Source organism: Zosterops lateralis (genome assembly GCF_965231275.1).
Source record: "Zosterops lateralis genome assembly, chromosome: 20".
Lineage (NCBI taxonomy): Eukaryota > Metazoa > Chordata > Aves > Passeriformes > Zosteropidae > Zosterops > Zosterops lateralis.
This window is the reverse complement of record NC_139780.1, coordinates 10361767-10382888: the sequence shown is the minus strand read 5'-3', so window position 1 is coordinate 10382888 and position 21122 is coordinate 10361767. Positions and strand designations below refer to the sequence as shown.

Below are 21122 nucleotides of genomic sequence, written 5' to 3'. Positions count from 1 at the left end.
AGGGCCCCACTCCAGCCCTACCCAGCACAGCAGTGTCACTGCATCAGGCCTGAGGCAGTGCCAGCATCCCAAGGCTGCCCCATCCGTGCAGGAAGAGAGAGGGATGAGATGACCTTTGCCTTTCTCTGCCTCACCTCCCTGCTCTGCAAGTGGGGTTGTAAAACAAGGAAAAAATCCTTTGAAGGAAAACAAAAGGCTGGGATGGCTTTTTGAAATTACTTCAAAAGTCATTATTAATGAAAGCTCAGGGAAAGGGTCTGTTTTCCCACTCCCAGCACGGAGGGAGGTTTGCTGCAGGTTTGCTGCACTCCTGTGTGTGGGTATCTCCTTCCCTCACACGTGGGCTTGGCACCAGACACCTCTCCAGCAGCTCGCTGCTGTGACCTCCAGGATGCTGACGTGGAGAATTGCAGAAAAGTGTTCTTTATGGCTGAAAAAAAAAAAAGAGAAGAAGAAAGGGGGGAAAAAAGGATACTTTCCTGTAAACTTTCCTTGGCGCTCAAAGCTCTGTGATGTTCCCTGGTGGAGGCATTGGCAGCATCAGAACCACACTGCACCACTCTGAGGAAAGCCGAATGACCTGCACTAAAATAAACTCATAAATGCCCCTCTGTGCAAACTGTGACATCTTGGGGCACACATTTCTCCCACCACTCCTGCTGGGAACAGTGTGAGGCAGTTTTTGTTTAATGCCAACTGCAGTGGGGTCACCTCCTGCCAGCCTGGTACAGGATGGGTGTCCCTGGTGCCCGAGGGTGCTGTGGGTCCTGCTGACTCTACACAGGCTCTGAATGCCCACCGAGAAGACAGCACAGTCAGCACAGCCCTGACCCACGAGTCAGAGAGGAGAAACACTCCCAGATCTCCTCCAGAGCCAGAGAGACCATATTGCAAGCAGCACTTTGCTGGAGCAGCCCCGGGGCTGGAGTAGGGCCACGGCTGCCTTCTGCAGGACACAGCACAGGTGTCTGCCCCACTGCTGATTTTTAAGCCTCATTGCTAAGTAGCTCCTAACCTTTCCCTTCATCCTCTCCTTCCTGCCATGGCTGGGAGCCGAGGAGGATGAGCAGAGGCAAGAAGGACCAGCAGCTCCCACCCAGGGGACTGGGCTAATGCCATTTATTCCAGTCTCTGCCAGCTGAGCCTTGGCTGGGGAAAGGCAGGCACAGACCATCGGCGTGTCCTTGGGCTGTGGGCCTAGAGGAGGAGGCACAGAAGCCTGAGGAAGGGGTTGAAGCTGATCCACTGAGCCCGAGCTGCAGGAAGGCCAGGATGTAGAGACCTCTGCCCAAAATGGGGCTGGTTGAGGGTGCTCAGCTGTTCACCATTAAATAATGCAGCCTGATTGATTGGGCTGAAAAGTGCTGTGCTACGGGGTTAGCCTGCTGGGGTTACAGTTCCCTGCTTAGATTGATGATCCTCAAAGGTCGAATTCAGAAAGCAATTCCCTGATAAAATTGATCCTTTGGATAACAAAACTTTTGCACAGTGGCAAAGGGTCTAGCAGTGAGAAAAATCAGTGACCCAGGCACAGGCAGGCAAGGTGAACACCTGCCTCTGCTTCCTCTTGACTGAATTTTCCTTGTTTACACCAATTAGGAAGTGAGACTCTCCCCTGGGAAGAGCAGTGGTCTGTCACTCCTCGCTGAGGGACATCCATGAGCTCCCTCCCTGTCCCCATCCCACTGGGCAGGAGGCAGCTGGGGCTGTCCCAGGAGCTGGAGCTAGCCTCCCAGCCCTCCCCTGCAGCAAGTGAGCAGTGCGTGTGTAGGAGCAGCTGCCTCCTGCTCACACCTGGGCAAGGCCAGGTCCTGCTGTGTGGAGGAGGCTTTGTAGCTGGAGCCAAATTGATGGTGAACAGGTCTCACCCTCCTGCACTGGGAGCCAGAAGCACCCGAAAATGTCTGCTTGGCTTCTGCCAGGAGCAAGGATGTGCCACATGTGGAGGGGGTTGGTCAAAGCTGCCTCAGGGCCACCCAGGGCTGATGTCCCCACTGTGACTGGTCCATGACACACAGGGTCAAACACTGGAGCCAAGCACCACCCTCCACCTCAACCCAAACTTTAGGGAAAACAAGGGGTGTGATTTCCATCCTTGTTCCCACTCCCCTGTGGCTCCTAAACCACCCTAGGCTGGATGCTGAGGCTGTGCCCTGGCGCTGCCCCATCCCCTGGCCCCCTCAGAGGAGGAGGGAGGAGATCTGCAGCTCCTGAAGCTGTTGCTCTGCTCAGGCAGGGCCCAGAGCAGCAGTGGTGAAGCTTTGACCTGCTTTAACCTGTCTTAACCCACTATCTTGCCTGCTTTGCTCTCGTCTGCTTGTTTTGAAGCGAGAGAAGGAGGCCACCCTGTGTGGATGCTGAATAATTCAGAGCCAGACTCTGCAATACCCCAGGGCTGGGCAGCGCCTCTGCCAAAGGGCTGGGACAGCTCAACCCAAATCCTCCCTCACCACAGCCAAAGGGGACCTGCAGCATCTGAAATTCAGCATCCCTCCTGGCTGTAGGTACCAGCCAAAGCCACTTCCTTCCCCTGACTGCTGGGATTGGTGGCTCAGTCCCAGAGCACTAGTGGTGGAGGCTGTCAGTGCTCTCAGCCGTGACGTGGCATCTCCAGCCCTCGCTCATGCACGGTTTTGAGTGGAGCATGCTGAATGTGTCTGCCTCTGCTCCCTGGGCCACGTTTTCTTCTCTCCTCCCTTTCAGAGGCTGCAAAATTCCCTCCTCTGCTTGGTCAGACACAGGGCAGGGTTGTAAGACTGGGAGAGAGATTGTTCATCCAGCTTATGCTTAGCCTCTGAGCGGGGTTTGCTAGAATTAAGGACAGGGAGGGGAGGGAGAAGAAAAAAAGAAATCATACATGAGGTCAGCTTATCCAGCCGTGCGTGAGGAGAGCACAGCAAAGGCGGCCTCAGCGGGTCAGGCAGGTGGCTGGGGAGCTTCTTTGGGGGCTCCAAGGGAGAGGGAGAGAGGTACCAGGAGCAGGGGGCTTGTGCAGCACCAGCACCCAGACTCCCAGCCTGACCCAGGCTGTTTATCCTGGTGCAGACAGAGCACAAGGAGCAGCAGGCCATGTTTTTTGTCTTCTCTGCAGGCAGTTCACTCCCTGATTCCCAGATTCATCCGTGCATCTCCAGGGCCCTGTAAAAGGAAGCACTGTCCCATCAGACTTCCCCACCCCTGCACAGAAGGCACAGCATTACTGTTTCCTAATGCTTCTGCTTCTGAGGGTGTAAATTATTGCACAAAGCAGGGAAAACCATCAGGCTGTGCTAGGGATCGGCTGTCTGGAATGAAATGAGATGTTTTGGTCCCCAAAGTCTCTGTCTGGTGGCCTCAGCTCGGGCCCAGGAGTCACCAGAGCCACGAGTGAGTTATGGGCTCAGCCTCTGTGCTCTGCGCAAGTCACCTCCGGAGTCTGAGCAACAGGAATTATTGTGCACGGAGATAATTATTCCCTGTGTACTGCACTACAGCTCATTAAAAGTTTCTTAATGTTTGCAAATTGCTGAATAGCATTTTTAGTTGTTGCCTTCTCTGATGAGGCGGGGACTAACTGGTGGATTCTGGTGGTGGCTTTGTTGTCTGTGTTATTTTGGTCACAGCAGGCTGGGGCCATGCTGCACACAGGGAAAAGGGTTTGTGCTGGGCAGCCTCACACAGCCTCACCAGGGCGAAAACACTGTTGGCTTTGGGACAGTGCACAGGGGGCAAGGGCTGAGTGCCACCAGGTTAGCCCAGCTCCTCCATCCAAAGCCAGAGACTGCCCCAAGTAAAAGCCTCCACCTGAGGTAATTACCCAGATTCCTGTAACAGCCTGACATGTGAGGGACTCCTTCCTGGTGTGTCAGCTGGAGATGTTGACTTGTCATTGAACAGTCTGTGCGCCTCAGTCAGAGGAGTGAAGTGTCTCATTTTGGACAAGAAGCTACAGATCTGCCCTGGGTGAGGAGGTGGACATTGAACCCCAGCACCAGATACCTGGGGAAAACTGCTGAGTTCAGTGAGAAAAACCTGCAGGAGGAGCAGGGAAGGGGTGACCAGCCCAGCCACAGCACATTTTCAGTACTACGCTGGGGACAAGGAGGAGCAGCAGTAACACCTGACAGCTCCTCCCTGTCTTCTTCCTCCAGGTGTAAATGCAACCTCCACGCCAACCTGTGCACCTTCAAAGAGGGCAGCCTCCAGTGCGAGTGTGAGCACAACACCACGGGCCAAGACTGTGGCAAGTGCAAGAAGAACTTTCGTTCCAGGTCCTGGCGGGCAGGGTCCTACCTGCCTCTCCCCAACGGGTCCCCCAATGCATGTAAGTAACCTGCAGGGAGCCAGCCCTGCCCTGGCCTGCACAACACCCACAGATGGGAGTAGGTGCTCATCTTGTCCCTCTCCAGCTCGAATCAGTGAAGGATGCTCAGCTTTCCAAAGGGAAATGGGTTCTTCACAGAGAAATGAAGGAGGATCTGGTGGATGCAGAGGTGATGTGTTGGCTGTTGGCAGAGGAGTGATGAATCTTAATGATGGTCAAGAGCAGGGATGATGACCTTGGGTCAAGATACAACCATGGCTTTGGGGCAATGCTGATTATTGTCCTTTGATGAAGGTGCTATTCAGCACAGCAGAGCTCAGAGCAGCCCAGGGGCTGTGTGCTGGCTCTGCTCAGCTGCAGGAGTGTTGGCTGCTCTCTGGATCCTGTCTGTGCTTGCTGGTGTTCCTGGGAAGCGCTGTGAGCTGCAGTCCCCGTGCACAGCCCCAGCCTCCTCTGGCTGCTGCTGGAACATGGCTCTGACAGCAGTGAGATGAAGAATGTATCCCCACCATTCTCTGAGCAGAGAATTGGGGCAGGAAGCATCACAGATGGGCCGGTTCCTCCTGGGTTCCTGTCCACTGCACATTAGCAAACTTGTTTAAATGTCACGAAGCCACAGTAGCCATTCTGGCCTTTCAAAGCAGCAGCTTTGAGCATTACCAAAGAGAATCTTTTCTTTCCCTCCTCCCAGATTTTTTGAAAGATTTATGTGCTTTAAGATGATCAAAGCTGAAATCCAGGCTCCAAAGGCCGTGACGGGAATGTTTTGTGTGTGCCAGGGCTGGTAGACGAGCAGGTTCTTTGAAAGGGAATGAGCTTGTCAGCTCCCACCAAGTGGCTGCATTGCTTCAAAGGAGCCTGGGAGAGTTTCTGGTGTTGACAGGCACAGACATGCTGTTCTCTCTCTTTCCCTCCCCTCCATTCCTTGTGTCTCTTCCTATTTCTCTTTCTCCTCTCCTCTTCCTTCTCCCATTCATCTCTCCTCCCATCTGTCATTCAGTCTTCTTCCTCGTCCCCACCCCAACTCTCCCTGCTGCTTCCTTCTCCCCACATCAACATCCTCTTCCTCTGCCCCAGAGGCACCTCTCTGAAGTGTTCTGCTCTTGGTAGTCCTGCCTCTTCCATCACTGCTTTATATTCACACAGAGCTGAGACTTTCCATGATTCACCCACATGTTATAGCAGGGAGGCCCATGAATGTGTTTAAAAAGACTGGACGTGGCACTCAGTGCCATGGTTTAGTTGATGAGGAGGTGTTAGGTCATGGGTTGGACTAGATGTTCTTAAAGGTCTTTTCCAATCCATTCTGTGATTCTGTGTTTTTTTTACTCCCCTGTTCAGACCCTACAGCTTGTCCTTAGCCCAGTGCTCCTGTGTGCTTTCCCTTTGCTGGGATTTCGCAGCAGCCCAAGGAAATGGTTAACAGAAAAAACCCATCAGCAAGGACCACGCTGGTTTTCCTTCCCCAGGTGAAAGGCTTGAGATGCCAGGAGCCCAGACAGCGTTGTCTGCTGTTTCTATGCTTTGACAAAAGCAGCTTTTAAGCTGTAGCAGCAAACTGATGTGCCTGTGAGCAAGCCCCCACTAATTAGCTGCTGTTCAGTCCCATGTTGTGTGTCTGTGTGATCTTCTGATGGTGTCCTGCTTCCAGTGACTGGGCTTCCTCTTGTTTTTTCCAGGTGCAGCTGCAGGCTCAGCCTTTGGCAGTAAGTAAAACCCTGACTGAAATGCTGGCATTTAACACCTTGGTGCATGATCCTTGTGGATGTCACTAGGAAAAAAAATAGGGTTATTTCCTATCCATTATCATTTTCCAGGCAATAAGTCTTCCCTAATTGTGCCTCATTTTCTGTCCTGTCAAAGAGTCTTATATTTTCTTCCTCTGACTTCAGCAGCCTCATTTTGCCTCCTCCTCTGGCATGGTTTCCCCCCATGAGGTTCGTTAGTATGGCAGCTGGAAAGGAAATAAAAAAAGACTCTTCAAAATCACCAGTTCTTGCTGTGAACTCCCCCCTTAACCCCCCAGTACTGCAGAATTCTGCTCTGAGAAGGAGCTGGGTGTGAATTATTTGGCGTAGAACCCAGTCTGGGTCACCTTGGGCTATCAATAAAAAAAGCATATAGAGTGTGTGTACATCTGTATGTACACGTGTATGTATATGAACAAATGTCTGTGAGGTGTCAGCAGCAAAGGCAGAGCTCAGTGGGGATTTCTGCTGCAAGACTGATGGCAGGAGAGGGCTCCTTATTTAACAAAGCTGGAGGTAGTTGGATATCAAAGAGTCTGGAGTTTTGGGTAAGCAGAAGCCTGGGTTTGAATGTTGTGGTGCAGAGTGCCCCTCCAGAAGAAACAAATCAGGGAGCTGAATGAATAATGAATTCTTTGGTTTGCAGGCAAGTGGGAAGAATTGGAGGAGGAATCGTTTCAGGGAAATGCAAATGCAATTACGAAAAACACACCTAATAGGAAAGTGGAGGACAGGTTTTCTGAAATGAAAAATGGACCCTATTTAGATTTTTAGCAGTTAAGTACTTGAAATTTTCAAATAAAAATTAAAGGTCTCCCTTAAGTAGTTTAGGATTTTAAAAAAATAAATGTTTCAACCATTCAAAATATTCTTCACCTTTCTCTTCAAAACCATTTTGATAACTTTTTTGCCTCCCATTTACAAAGCTTAGCATTCTCAGCACTACATTTGTTTCCCTGGAAATCATTCCCCATCAAGATTTTCTGCGTGGCAGAAGCTGGGAGGGTGCTGAGAGCGATGTGCAGGAGGTGGACAGGAGGGATTTATGTCCAAGGCCAGTTAAGGAGAGATTATTTAACCCACATAGGAGACTAGAAGTGACCTAAATTAAGTATTTAAACTAGCTCAGGGCTATTATGAAATTAGGCACGATAATCTGTGTGAAGCACTGAGACAAACAAGGACAGGAGGGCAGCAGGTGTAAGTTAAGCAGGAATTTCTGTCCCAGTGTTATTTTAGTCGGGGCTGTTGTGGGGAGCAGTGTGGTAGGAGCCATCCCGAAATTTGAAGGGTGCCACTGGAAACAAATGGTGCCAATGCTGCTGGGTGGCTTTGATGGTGCCAGGTAGTTTAGTGAGGAGTGGCAGCAGGTAATGGCACCGTGCAAGGTGCCATTGGTGCAGCATTGGTGCAGCAGGGAATGGCACCGTGCAGGGAGCACAGCTGGGCACGTGGGCACCGGGCAGTGGGAGCACAGCCTGGCACAGCTGGCGGGGCTCCTTGGCACCTCCTGCCTGCTCCTCACCCCACATCCCTGCCCAGACGTGCCTTCATCTCCCCTTTTCAGCTTAATTGGCAATTAGTTTATGATCGAGCTGTAAGTATTTAAGCCAATATCTGCCCCAACAGAGTAAGCTGATACAGCCTGAGGCTGCAGGCCCTGCTCACACAAACACTCTCACACACACACGTGCCCTCGCTGTGGGCAGCGTCATCCAGCCGCCAGTGCCTTAATCCTGCCGGTGCCCCAGTTGTGACCGCGCTGAGAAATCAGTCACCAGTTCAGCCCAGCAGCAGCAGCAGCAGCAGCCTCACGGGTGTGCAGGCTGGCCTGGACACTCACCAGGCCTCCCCAGTAAGTGCCTCGCAACTCTTCTCTTTGCTTATCAGCGTACGAGCGACCACAGCGAGTAAACACCGCAAAAACCACCATGGCAAAAACCACCACCACCACCTCAACCACCGTCTCAACCACCACCACAACCACCACCACAACTACCAGCAGCACCCCCCTAGCAGCCACCACCACCCAGCAAGGTGGGTGCCATGTTCCCTGCCCTGCTCAGAAGCCAGGGTTCCGTTCCCAGGCTCCTCTTCCAGCTGTTGTGTTGGTAGCCGTGGATCTCTGCTCTGTAGGATGATAAAGGGACATGGATAAAAATCACCCTGACTTGGTTCACCAGGCCACCCGGCAGTCCTGGTTTGTCTCTGGCACAGCTGGTTCTCACAGCTCTGTCACAAAGCAGGGCAGGAAAGCAATGAAGACTTTCCTGATCCGTAATAAATTTAAAGTGCATTTTTCTCTAGAAGGAGAGGGGAATTGTACCCCATCCTGCTCTATCCCCGACCTCCTGCCACTTGCCACCAGACTCAGAGCAGCACACAGGTTTTGCTCTGTCCTTGCTGGTTGTCCCAATCCTGCACCAAATCTCTGTGGCCAAACTCATGGATGTAGTGCAGGTGCAGTTTTCCTAGGGCAGAATTCCAGCTTTCCCCAGGTGGCTGCTGTCCAAGCAGCCGGGGAGCGTGCGGGGCTGGAGCTCACACACGTGCCAGAAACATCCTTTCCTAATTTCTGAAATCACCCCGTGGAGGAAAACTTTTGTCCTTTTTCTGGGGGTTCCTCCTTCCCTCCCCCTGTGAACAAGGAGACAGTGTTTTTCCTTGTCTTTTGGAAATGAGCAGATAAAACTTAACAGCAGGACATTTTTTTAAGCTGCTCATGGGGGAATTAGACACGCATTCCTCCCTTTGCCATGCTTTCAGGGCCTGATATTTCCCAGGAGGACGTTTTACACCCACAGCATGTTAGTAACAGTCTGTCTGGGGGAGCTGCCAGAAGCCAGTCAAAGGGATGAAGAAACTTGGTTGCATGTTTATGCAAATATAGATATATTCGTGGAAGTGCCCTGCTTGAGGAGTTAATTAGGGAGCCGAGGGTTTAAGTCCAACTTCCATGGAGTTGGAGTGACCTTGGAAAAGAGTGCAAAGCTCAACTTTGTTGGGAAGAGCTCCTTACCCAGATCCATGCTGTACCTGTGCAGGAGGAGATTCATCCACCCCATCCCCACAGCCCCAGCAGGGCCAGTTGATCACATTTACATGCACACAATGCACTTGGGGTCATCTGATTTTTATCCATGCTCACCTCTACTGACATTTTAGGGCTGTTTTTCAGCTGTGTTCATGTGGGTAGCTGCTTGCTGGATCTCTTGTATGATTTGCAGTGCACTGCCTTTTTGGCACCTCTGGCACAGGCAGGACAGTCTCTAGGGGGTTTGGGGTGCTGGTGGTAACCTCTCCTGCTCTGAGAGACACCACAGGGTTTGTTCCTTCTCCAAAACCTGCCTCCTGGACAAAGAAAATGTTTTCCTAATGCTTTCACAAACTGATGGCAAGGGATAAAATGAATAAATCACAGCCCAGCTACCAGGTCATTGGCTTGATACAGCCAGGCCTGAGCTCCTTGCTCCTCACCCCCATCCAGACCCCCATCTGTGCTTCTGCAGAGCCAGGTCCCACCCCAAGATGGTGTGCCTGGGAGTGGTGACAGTCCCTGGAGGGGCTGCTCCACAGAAAGGGCAGCCAGGGCCACCCAGCAGCTCAAGGACCTCGTCTTACCTGGGCAGCATGAGGGGTTTGGTACCAAAACTCCACTGTGTGCCCTTGACCAGCAATAGGGAATCAAGGCACAACTTAATTCTGATCTGCTTTTGGCCGGAGATGTTTCTCCTCCTCCTCCATACAAAATATAAAGTATTTCTTTAAAAACTATGACAATCCCAAGAGCCTGCAGATTTAATTCTAACCTGGGCTCCAAGGGAAACACTTTATTAAAGAGGTGACCCTTGAACCCCTGGTAGGACACATTTGCAGGAGGTGACCCTCCAGCAGTGTCAGAATCCCAAAGTGAGATATTCTGTTGTAACCCCCCCTTCTGAATTTTAGAACCATTAAAATCCCTCCTTGCTTTAAAGCCAGACATTTAAACCAGTCCTGCCAGAGCCCTGCCCCATCCCTGCACTGCTTCGCCCTCTAATTGACACACTCTCTTCTGCCCTCTGAATTTCTCCTTCCCACCATAAGCAAGCATCATCAGACCAGCCTCTGAATTTGCTGCCTCTGTACCCGTGACAGAAACACAGAAAAAATCAGGTATTTAAAGCCAGCCCGACGTGTTTTTCCCTTCTCCCCGGTGCCTCCGCACACCAGTGGGTAGCAGCACGGCAGAAGCAGCGTGGCATGTAGGCTAGAGGAGTAGATTAGATTTGGGTTGTCTCTGGGTTTGCATGGAGCTGCTAGACATCTGCTTCCTTTGGCTGCTCGTGGTGTTTTTGTGGTCAAGGTGGAGCTGTGGTCGTGCTCGTAGGATGCTTTGTGTGCCCGGTTGTGCGGTGAGAGGGGAGAGAGGGATGAGTTCATGGGCAAGGGCTGTGGTTTGAAGGCAGTGGAAGCTGCCAAAGTGGGTAGAAGGAAGAGAAATCACAGAGTTACCCTTAGGAGGATGAATTAAGTGCTATTCTCCTTTGCCTTCTGCAGTTCTGTTGTTTCAAAGCCTTCCTTGAAGCCTGTCAGCTTCTTCCTTGCCATTTGTTACATTTTTTTCCCATGTTCAAAATAAGGAAAAAAAACCAAGCCACCAAAAAACCCAAACTTTTCCTTTTTAATTTTTTTTTTTCCTGCTTCAATTTTCCTCCCTCTGGTTTGTGGCAGCCTCAGCAGTGCCAGTTCACCTCTGGGAAAAACAGGACCAGTGTGAGCTCTGCTGGGTGGTACCAACTCCAGCAGAAATTGTGCACCAACAGCCTGGCTTTGGGGAGGTCCTGCAGGAAGGGCATCCCACACTGATGTTTTGAGAAGGGCTTTTCCAAGCTTCTCCCCTGTGCTGTTTGCCCCAATGGTTTTTGCTATGAAATGTGACTTCTTGGTTCAATTTATTCCACTTCCTCAGAAGCCCCCCAAGAACAGCAATTTCCAGCAGAGCTGCCCATCGTTTCCCATTTTTATGAAGTGAGTCTGGGGCAAAATGTGTCTCTCTCCCCCTCCCAAAATGTAAAATTGTCCATTATGGCCCAGAGCTACAAAGGGAAAGGTTCTCAGGATAATGAGCATTAATAATTTTCTTGGCTCTGTAAATGCGATTGAGTGGAGGTGTATGTGAATGACTAAAAAGCAAAATGCCTCCAGGGCTGTTTTTTATTGTGACTCTAATTAAACCCTTGCCAATTTGCACAGGGATTTTTTCATATTCTCTTTAACACCGTATTAATATCAATTGGTTTCCACTTTCCAGCTGAAAAGGACAATGTCTATCACCTTCTCTTAGAGCTTGTCATAAAAAAAAGTAATATTTTTTTTTTTTTCTTTTTTATTCTGTATTGTTTATCATCCCCTTGATGAGGCTGGGAAATCACATTTCTCTCCTACTCGGGTTTGTCCTTTGAAACTTGGCAAGGATCAAGAGATTTTCTTTTTTTTTTCCTCCTCCTCCTTATGTTACCCAACTGGAGCTTGAAATTAATAATATGGCTTTTAAAATTTTTAGTCCCTGGTTTGTTTTCTAGCAAACCTGAGGATTGTTACCAATATTGAGAAGCAGGGGAGGGGGATGGAGCCAGTGGGGGTGAGGGTTTGCAGGGAAACCAAACAAGTGAGCTATAAAATTTCTTACTGCTTCAACTTCTCTGCGGTGGTTGGAAATTCTTTGATTTGTATTTCTGAGGGAACAGCAGAGCTGAAGGAGGGTGTGGAAGTTGGGATTGAAAAGCAGGGTTTGGTGCCTCCATGCCAGGTGCGTGTGCTGTTTCCCAGCTGTTATTTTAGAGCAGAGGGGTGCAGGGCAGTGTCTCAGACCCTGGTGCTAACACAGGAGCATGGGCAGCTCAGCACACACTGCCCCTCACAATTCAAGGGCTCCGGTGCCTAAAGACCCCCGTGGCACAGGGCTGGGTGTTGGATTTGGGGCTCTGACTCCCTGTGGGAATGCTGCAGGGCTCCTTGTGGGATATCAGCTCCCCCAGTAACACAATTTTCTCTTTGACCACTGCAAGACTACCCTGGCTTGTCGGCGGCTGCCCCGCTGCAGGTGGGCTCTCCCCAGGCCAAGGCTGGCCCAGGAGCACAAGGTAGGAGCCACGGGGCTGAGCTGGGTCCTGCTAGCCAGAACCAGCTCAGAGAAGGCTTTAGTTCCCAGCTCTGGATCTGTGCTTTCCATGCCTCTCTTCTGCTCCTGCCCAGGAAAGAGCTCGGGGCTTGTCTGTGCCCTGCACACAGCTGGGAACGAGGCTGGATGGAGCCTCAGGGTTTAGTCGTGTACGTGAAAGATGAGGCTGGTGAGTGGTAGAAGGGATTGTTCACAGCTTGCTGCTGGGGTGAATGGAGAGGATCATGGAAATCCTATCAATTCCTGAGGCTGGAGCCTGTTTGTAGAGCAGAATCACCCTGTGAGTGGATAGGCCTGTGTCCTTTAGAGCACAGATCCTTCCATTTCCTTGCTCAAGTCTCCTACGTGACAGCCTGAGGTGCTCCAGGTGGGAGCCTTGGGAGGTTTCTCTCTGGCTATTGAGGCTGAAGCTTCTCCTCCTCAGGGTTCCCACCACACACATGCTTTGGTAGCTGCCCTTGGTGCTCAGCTCCCGTTTCCCACCTGAGATTCCTGTAGCTCACTCCAGCTGTAGACTTTAGCATCCCTCCTGTGCAGATCACAGCATCCTGGGCCTGTCTGGCCTCACAGAGAGGCAAAGCTGCTTTTGATGCAGTAACAAGGGATAGAGCTACACCAAGGGGCCAGGAGTGCTGACAGCCTTGACAGTGCTCTGCAGATCTGGCTTCTCTCTGTGCCTGGGCACTGTCAGGACACATGCCAACACTCAGCCAGCTCCCACACCTTCCCCTTAGGAATATTTTTCCTGCCTCTCTTCACACTTAGAGATGCTAACTTTGAGGAGACTTTGTCTCTCCTTACTGCTTCAGCATGTCCTCCACCAGATACAGCTCCAGTGACCCAGCTTAGACACCTGCCTAGAGCTCCCAGTGTCCCTTTGCCACCTTCTTAAGCAAACCAGGGGGGAACTGTTTTAAATCTGCTGTTCTCTCTGATGCCACCTGTGATGACCCACCAAACACAGCAGCACTTGGACAGAAGCTGAAGCCACCAGACCCTCCCAAGAACATGAGAGGTAAGGCCAGGCCTGTCCCCAAGGCTGGGACAGGGCAGGGTTTTCCCTCAGTGCCACAGGCCAGGACAACCCCCTGTCCTCAACACAACCCCCTGTTGTACGATCTCCTACTCGGAGGGTCCAGCTCAGCTCAGCTCAGCTCTGCTCATCCAGCCCCAGGGAGGTCTTTTTGGAGATGTTTGGGGCCAAGGAAAGCCATGGAGACCAGCAGGGTCCTGGTACCACAGCAGCCTCAGGGATGGTGTTGGAAGCAGGAGCAGGTGCATTCTGACCATAGCTGAGCCCATGGGGAGCAGGGCCACCTCCTGCCACCACTGTCACTGTGACAATGTGACCAGCACAGGTGGATGGTGCTGGCAATGCCCACCCACAGCCTCCCTGAGCACCACAGCACTTGTAAGGGCATAAGCTCCACAAAAAAAACAGTGGAATCAAAACCCATTTTCAAGTCCCTGTGAGACCTCAGTGCTGCTCAACCTTGCTCCTCGCTGGGCACACCAAAGCACAAAAGACTTGGTGTCCTTTACCCCCAGTGCTGGGTCATTCTGTGAGAGACATGGGTCTGGCTGGCAGCACAGTTCCCAGGGAGCCCCACTTCAGCTGGGACAGCCCTTTGACCCTGAGGAAACATGGGAAACAGGGAGCCCCCTGGCCAGCACAGCTCTCAGACCTGTTCTATCCTCTGGCGTAGCGGCTCCGAAGAGCAAACCAGGGCGCACAGCACACTCTGCAGGCAAGAAGCACGGGAAAAAGACAGGTATGTGCTGCTGGGGACGGGCCAGGCTGGAGCAGCACCTGCTCTGCAGGACCCTGTAGATGCACCCCTGCCAGATGACACCTTCATAGCACTCATCCTCCTCGCAGATTTTTGGGTGCCAGCTGGTGTCACCTTCATCAGCCCAAGTCCATGGCCAGCAGATAATGGTTTATGAGTTGTAGATCCTTATTCCAAACCATGCCACCAAATGCTGATCAAGTGTGAGCAGCTCCTCCCAGCTCTGCAGTAGTGTTGTGCATTGGGTTATTCATGCATCAAGTTTTTCATGCATTGAGTTTTTCATGCATCAAACTTTGAGGAGGGGAGGGGAAGAGCAGAAATGTAGCAGCTACCAGCTGTCTGCTGCAGAAATAGCTGCCAGTGCTGCCAGCACAGTGCTCTTGGCTCGGCATTGTTCTCATGGCAGGGGAGGACATGGGGTGGTGCTAAGCAGTGAGAAAAAGCCTTTCTCTGATTTTTCTCAAGCATCCTCAAAGAGCTCAAAACTCATCCGGCTCAAACCAAACTCTGGCCCAGTGGCTCCCATTGAAATGTATAAAGGTAAGCAGAGGGAGGGACGTGCTCCGGGGTCCCCTGACCTCACTCAGGTGATGTGATCCTGCAGACTCACACATGGAGAAGGTGGGGAGGGTCTGTCGTGGTTAGCTGTTGGCCGTGTGTAGCAGTGCTTCCCTAGTCTGAAACAACACCTGGGAATTGCAGCAGGCAGTATTTGAGCTGGAATTCTTTGGATATCAGTTGATGAGGCAGAAGTCCTTTCAGAGGGAGTCAAGATTACAAGAGACTCTCAGCTCCTCCTCAGGCAGCTGTGAATCAGGGGGAAACCTCTGCCCTGCTCCTTCTTCCCCAGTCATCATGTCATTGATCATGTCTCCTCCTCCAGTCGCATGTGCATGCCAACCCACACCCTTCCCTGCCATCCCTCTGCCATCCTGGAATGTTTAATGTTCTGCTTGGAACAAAGCCCCAGCGCCAAACCTCCTTTTGAAGGCTCTGAAAGCTCAGACCTGGCTGAGGCTACTTCTGCTCATGTTATCCCCTGCCCTTGCTGGCTGGGACCTTCCTGACCAGGCCAGCTGGGCCACAAGTCACCTTCTTTTCTCCTAAGTTGCACATCTCACTATATAAACATATAGTTTATATATAAATGCCCAGTAAGATCCAGCACCTGGATCTGACACTGCAAGGTTGTCACCATCCCAAGTCATGGTAATAAAAAGCAAACACAAGGAGCACAAAATCCAATCCTCCTGACTATAAATTCACCCAGAGATGGTTGTTATCTAACAAGTGCCCACAGATGACAGAGGTCAGCCCTGGGGACAGGAGCACTTGGCCAAGTGATGGTGGCATCTCCCAGCCCACCAGCAGCCTTTGCAGGCCATGCTGTGCCAGGCAAGCCATGGTTCCAACCTTCACACCAGAAAGAGCCCACATAAGCCACACTGCCTTGCATAGGTTTATTTTAGACATTTAACCTGAGAGCCACCACCCCTCACAACAGAAAGGTACAACAGGAAGGGGCCTGCAGAGGAGGGATACAGAGGGGAAAGGGAGAGGCTGTGGGGTTTTATCTGGACATGCAGCAGCTCCATCTCCACTTGAGCACCCTCTGCCAGCCCCATCCCATGGGCCAGTCCCCTCTGTTCCCTTTGCCAGGGCTCTACCCCCCAGCTCAGCTCCTCACAGGTCCTCCAAACCTAGGCGCAGAGCTCTGCTCATTAACAAGGCAGCTCTGTAATTAACACCTGACTCCCCTCCATTGCCTGCTCCCATAACGATGCAGTTTCTGAAGGAAATCATGTCCTGGGATTGCAAGGGGCTGGCTCCTGCCTGTCCACACCTCAAGATTACAGGGACCCTGACCCCGCTGCACTCTCTGAGTGACAGTTTCCATCCCGATCCCCCCATGGCGGTGCAGACCTGCTGCCCTCCTCCTGCCCAGCACAGCCCAGCCCTGCTTTGGCCGTGATATTCCCCGGGGCACAGCGGCTCCTCTCCTGCTCCCAGCATGAGGGAAGGCACTCCAGGCCCCTGTCCCCAGCTGTGCCCTCCTGTCCTCCTGCAGACTGTGAGTGCTACGGCCACTCCAACCGCTGCAGCTACATCGACTTCCTGAACGTGGTGACCTGCGTGAGCTGCAAGCACAACACGCGGGGCCAGCACTGCCAGCACTGCCGCCTAGGCTTCTACCGCAACAGCTCCGCCGAGCTGGACGACGAGAATGTCTGCATAGGTGAGAGTGTCTGCAATAGGTAAGAGTGTCTGCACAGGTGAGAATGTCTGCATAAGTGAGAGTGTCTGCACAGGTGAGAACGTCTGCACAGGTGAGCGTGTCTGCATAGGTGAGCATGTCTGCTCAGGTGAGAGTGTCGGCACAGGTGAGCGTGTCTGCATAGGTGAGAACGTCTGCAAAGGTGAGAACGTCTGCACAGGTGAGAATGTCTGCATGGCTGAGCATGTCTGCACAGGTGAAAGTGTCTGCACAGGTGAGCATGTCTGCATAGGTGAGAGTGTCTGCATAGGTGAGCGTGTCTGCATAGGTGAGCATGTCTGCACAGGTGAGAACATCTGCAAAGGTGAGAACGTTTGCACAGGTGAGAGTGTCTGCATAGGTGAGAGTGTCTGCATAGGTGACAATGTCCACACAGGTGACAATGTCTACAAAGGTGGGTAAGCACGGTCCGGGCCGCCCTCACGCCCTCAGGGGCTCCACTCGGCCTCTCCCCGCAGGCTGTGCGGCCATCTCTGTGCTCAGTGAGGAAGGCAGCTGGTAATGGTCTCTGCGGCCTGGCAAGGCATATCTTCCCTGAAAACAAAGCCTAAAAATGATCGTAGAATCATAGAACAGTTTGGGTTGAAAACTGTCTAGTTCCACCCCCTGGCATGGGCAGGGACACCTTGCACTAGACGAGGTTGCTCCGAGCCCCAGTATCCAACCTAGCCTTGGACACTTCTAGGGATGGGGCAGCCACAGCTTTTCTGGGCAAACTGTGCCAGGGTCTCCCCACCCTCACAATAAAAAGTCTTTCTGACTCTGGATTCAGGTGTCTTATTCAGACAAGAAGGGCTCAGCCCCAAAGAGGAGTGGCCTTTGCACCCATGGCTGTTTGCACTGTTCGGGGGCCTCTTAGGCCAGTGTGTCCTGCCAGCCCCTTGGTCTCTAAGCTCTCCTCCACAGCACATCTCCAGACTTTCCCAAGCCCCCAGCCCTTCCCTCAGGGAACTGCAGGCACAGGAGCCCAGGCAGGACAGGCTGTGACCTCCCTGTCTCTTTGGGCAGAATGTAACTGCAACCAGATCGGGTCCATGCACGACCGCTGCAACGAGACCGGCTACTGTGAGTGCAGGGAAGGCGCCACGGGGCCCAAGTGTGATGACTGCCTGCCCAACTACTACTGGAGACAGGGCTGCTTCCGTGAGTACCCACCTGCTCTGGGATGGCTCTAAGCAGGAGCAGCATCTCCAGTGCTGTTGGTTTGGGTGCCCCACGATGCTCAGGGTGTGGGGCGAGCAGATTCCGGCCGTTCCTCCCAAATCCAAAATTACTTTACAGCTTTGGCACCCCTCCACTGCATCCTGCTGGCCTTAGAACTGCTCTAGTGCTGGGAGGGTTGGATAATTTAACCCCTAGGAGCTAAAATCCAGTTCCTGCTGCAGCCGAGGGGTTTAATACACTGCGGGGTAACACCTGCACCTCTCTCCCTGTTGCCCTGCAGCCAATGTCTGCGATGACGAGCTCCTGCTCTGCCAGAACGGCGGCACCTGCTACCAGAACCAGCGCTGCATCTGCCCCGTGGGCTTCAAGGGCGTGCTGTGCCAGCAGTCCCGGTGTGAGGTGGACAAAAAGGACTGTGACGGTGCTCCCGGTGCCGGCGGCAGCCTGGCCACCGTGGCCCTGGGGCTGCTCGCCCTGCAGCTGCCAGGCTGGGTGGACCTCTGAGGCTGCACAGGGAGCCCAGCCCGGGCACGTCACCCCAGGGACCTGGGGACACCGAGGTGACGGGTGGCCGTCCCCACCGCCTCCTCCGCCTTCCTTCACGCTAGGACTTGCACAACGTTCTTTCGGTCCACTTTTCCAAGCAGAGAGGTACGCAGGGAGCCCGGCGCTGACTCCCGCCCGCGGGGCCAGCGCGGTGTCCCAGCCCTGTGTCCCGGCCCGGTGTCTCAGCGCGGTGACACGGGGACCGCAGCAGCCTGTGCGGGACACGGCGCACAGTGACTCTGTCCTGCTCCGCACAGAGCGGCCCGGGGCCGCCGGGGTTCTGGGCAAACAGTGCCGCAATCCAAGGGATGGTTTTTTTTATTATTACTTTCTTTACTTTGGTATAGGCTGGGGTGTTGGTTTTTATTTTCCCTCCGCTTGGCGTCCTGTTGTGGAAGAGCCTGTCATGACAACTGCAGAGCCCCAGCACAGAGCAGGCAGGGGACAGGAGGGAGGGGAGAGGGGACTCTGGTCCATCCCTGCTGCGTAGTCCCACATCCCACCACGGGCCCGGCCTGGCCACGCACATACCGTTGCCTACGACTATAGTTGCTGCATTGATTTTGTATTTTATTATATGGCTGGGTTTTGTTTTCTTGCACTTACAGAGAACACAGGGGCCGTGAGGCATTTGGAACACGAGGAGTGCAGTGTCTTATCCACACATGTCTGTATGGTGTACGGGTCAAATACTTCTTTTGGTAGAGACTTATTTTTGTTTGGATTAAATGTTATAACAGAACCACGACCTAAAGGGACATTTTACCATGAGCATTTGATTCTGGTGTATCCTCATCCAGTAAAGCAACTATTAATGGCTGCTTGATCACCACGTTTTCCTTTACGTGTGCACAGTTAATTACAGGTAAAGACTTATTTTTTGATTCATAATGTCCTCTTGTGTTTTCTGAGTCACTACCAAGGTGCACCACATGGTGAGGGAGAGGGGAGGGAGAGAGAGAGGTTGCTTCATCACTGAGAGCTGTTAATTATTTCTCCTAATTACTTCACTGAGCCTAGGTTAGACTACTAACTGTAGACAATGAGCAAAGTCTGAGTGATATATTAAGCACTGGTCTTGTGTGAAAAGGCCATTTCCAAATGAGCCTGCAGCAGGAAAAGGCTGCCTAGTGCAGGGATGCTTCTCCACAGGGACCTCAGCTGTCCCAACCCCATTGCAGTCCCCTCCAGCTGGTGCCATGATGCACCTTTGCAGAAAATGCTGTATTTTTAAGCAACCACAGCCAGTATTTTTAAGCAGCAATATAGAGCTCACAGGGATTATATTCATTCATTAAGGCTCATCAACATGCTCCTGTCTGAGGAGGCATTTACAGTCAAGCACATAAATGAAGGCAGGAGAAACCAGAGACAGGAAAAGGGGTAACTCAGTCAGATCAACTGGAATGTCATTAACACAAGAGCTCTAGTGTTGTCATATCCAAACGTTTACTAAGCCAGGAGATGATTGAGTGCAGGTTTAGAAGATGGGGGACATCCCCAACTCCAGCTTGTTCAGTTCTAGGCTCGTTTCTCTGACAGGGGAGCAGCCTTGGTCCCAATCCCAGTTCTGGGACACTCTCAGAGCTAGCCCAGGAGCTCCACATAATCCAGGCTTCAGCCCCACTGGCATTTCCAGTTCTGGTGTCCTTGTCTGAGTGGAGCTCTTCTCTGAGAGCTTCTCTTTCAACACCTGCTCTGTTCCAACACCTTCCCTCCATGGCCCTGTCCCTGCAGCTCATCCTGATCAGGGATGCCAGGAGGAGCCCGTGTTTCAGAGGTGCAGCATCTTCCAGCTGTAACTCTGGATACTGAGCACTCAGCCAGTGCCACCAAAACCCAGCCACCTCCATGGAGAGGGGACAGCGAGTCTGTGCTCTGGAAAAGGAGAGAAAACCATAAGTGAAGGTGGAGGATGGATACTGTCACTTCAAAGAGCAACACACATTCTGAGCAGGATCTAACATCACAGAGGCAGAGAACAGGGTTTATTTAATCCACCATAAAGTAAAAGAGGGTTCAACTCACCCTGATTTGACCCTTGAGGCAGCGGGCTGGCCCCAGCATTGCCTCCCTGGTTTCAGCACATTTGGTTGCTCTCTCTTGGTATCAACATTCATTCTTCTCTTTGTGCTTTCTGACCGCAGCAGACCTTAAATCCTCATGTTACTGATCTTACAAGTAATACCAAAGATTGTAAAAGGATCAGGATCTCTAATGGCCTTTCTGAAGGGTAAAGCAAAATTCTCCTTTCCCTGCACTACTGTTTTTCTCTAGAATATTAGATTAAGCAACAGAAAATTTACTACTTCATAAAGCCAGACGAACTCCCCGCCCAGCAGATTCCCTGCAAAACACACTTTTATTGCAGGAACGTGCCAAGCAGCAGCACCAAATTCCTGTAGAAAATAACCTCAAAAGGGCACAACAAAGCTCAGACCAGTCCAGGAACGAAGGCTGCTGAAAACTACACTTGACCTTTCTAGGTTTGGGGCTTTGCTCTTGGTTGGTTAGGTATTGGCTGTTTGGCTTTGGCGTTTTAGAGTCACAGAATAGTCACACATGCTGGAGAACTTGGAATCTCACAATGCAAGACACTGCAAAGCAGAAAAGAAAATCTCACACAAAACTTACACTTAGCATTCAAGAAAACAATTTAAAGCTTCTGAAAGCTTCAGTACTGAAGACACAAAAAATGCAGACATCTGTCTGCACAAAGAGAACAGAGCATTATTGAAGTAACACAGAGAAACCATCACTGCAAGTACCCACAGATCCCAAAGTTCATCTTCTCTAAGGCAGAAGTTTTGTAAATCAGTTAATGATTCCAAATGGGAGTTGTCCAATGAGCTTGATACTTGTGGAAAGATTACCCAAAAGGTACTTCTCCTTCTGAGAAAAGCCACTTATGCTCTTTCAAGAGGTTCCATGTGCATCCTGTCACCGGCATTTGATTAGTTTGAAAAAGTTTTTAAATTACACTTCTGCCTACAAAAAGTGACCTCTCCAAACAGCACAAGTAGAGCTTTTGATTTTTCTTGTTTACCTCAAATTCTGCTCTGATTTTAACTATTTAGAGTTCTGAAAAATCTAAATAACCAAAGCCCCAAGGCTACAAAAACCTTCCTGA

At 51.7% G+C, this 21122-nt stretch overlaps 1 protein-coding gene across 3 annotated transcripts in view; it reads left to right on the top strand.

Moving 5' to 3' along the window:
- Positions 1–18021, top strand: part of NTNG2 (netrin G2) — a 46201-nt gene extending 28180 nt beyond the window's left edge. For all 3 annotated transcript variants that reach the window (XM_083876020.1, XM_083876021.1, XM_083876019.1), the window contains exons 4-8: positions 4131–4303; positions 5983–6009; positions 16076–16243; positions 17291–17425; positions 17727–18021. In XM_083876020.1, the coding sequence (XP_083732146.1) occupies positions 4131–4303; positions 5983–6009; positions 16076–16243; positions 17291–17425; positions 17727–17950 (727 nt within the window). In that variant the 3' untranslated portion in view covers positions 17951–18021. The remainder of the gene's footprint in view (positions 1–4130; positions 4304–5982; positions 6010–16075; positions 16244–17290; positions 17426–17726) is intronic.
- Positions 18022–21122: the final 3101 nt, after the last annotated feature.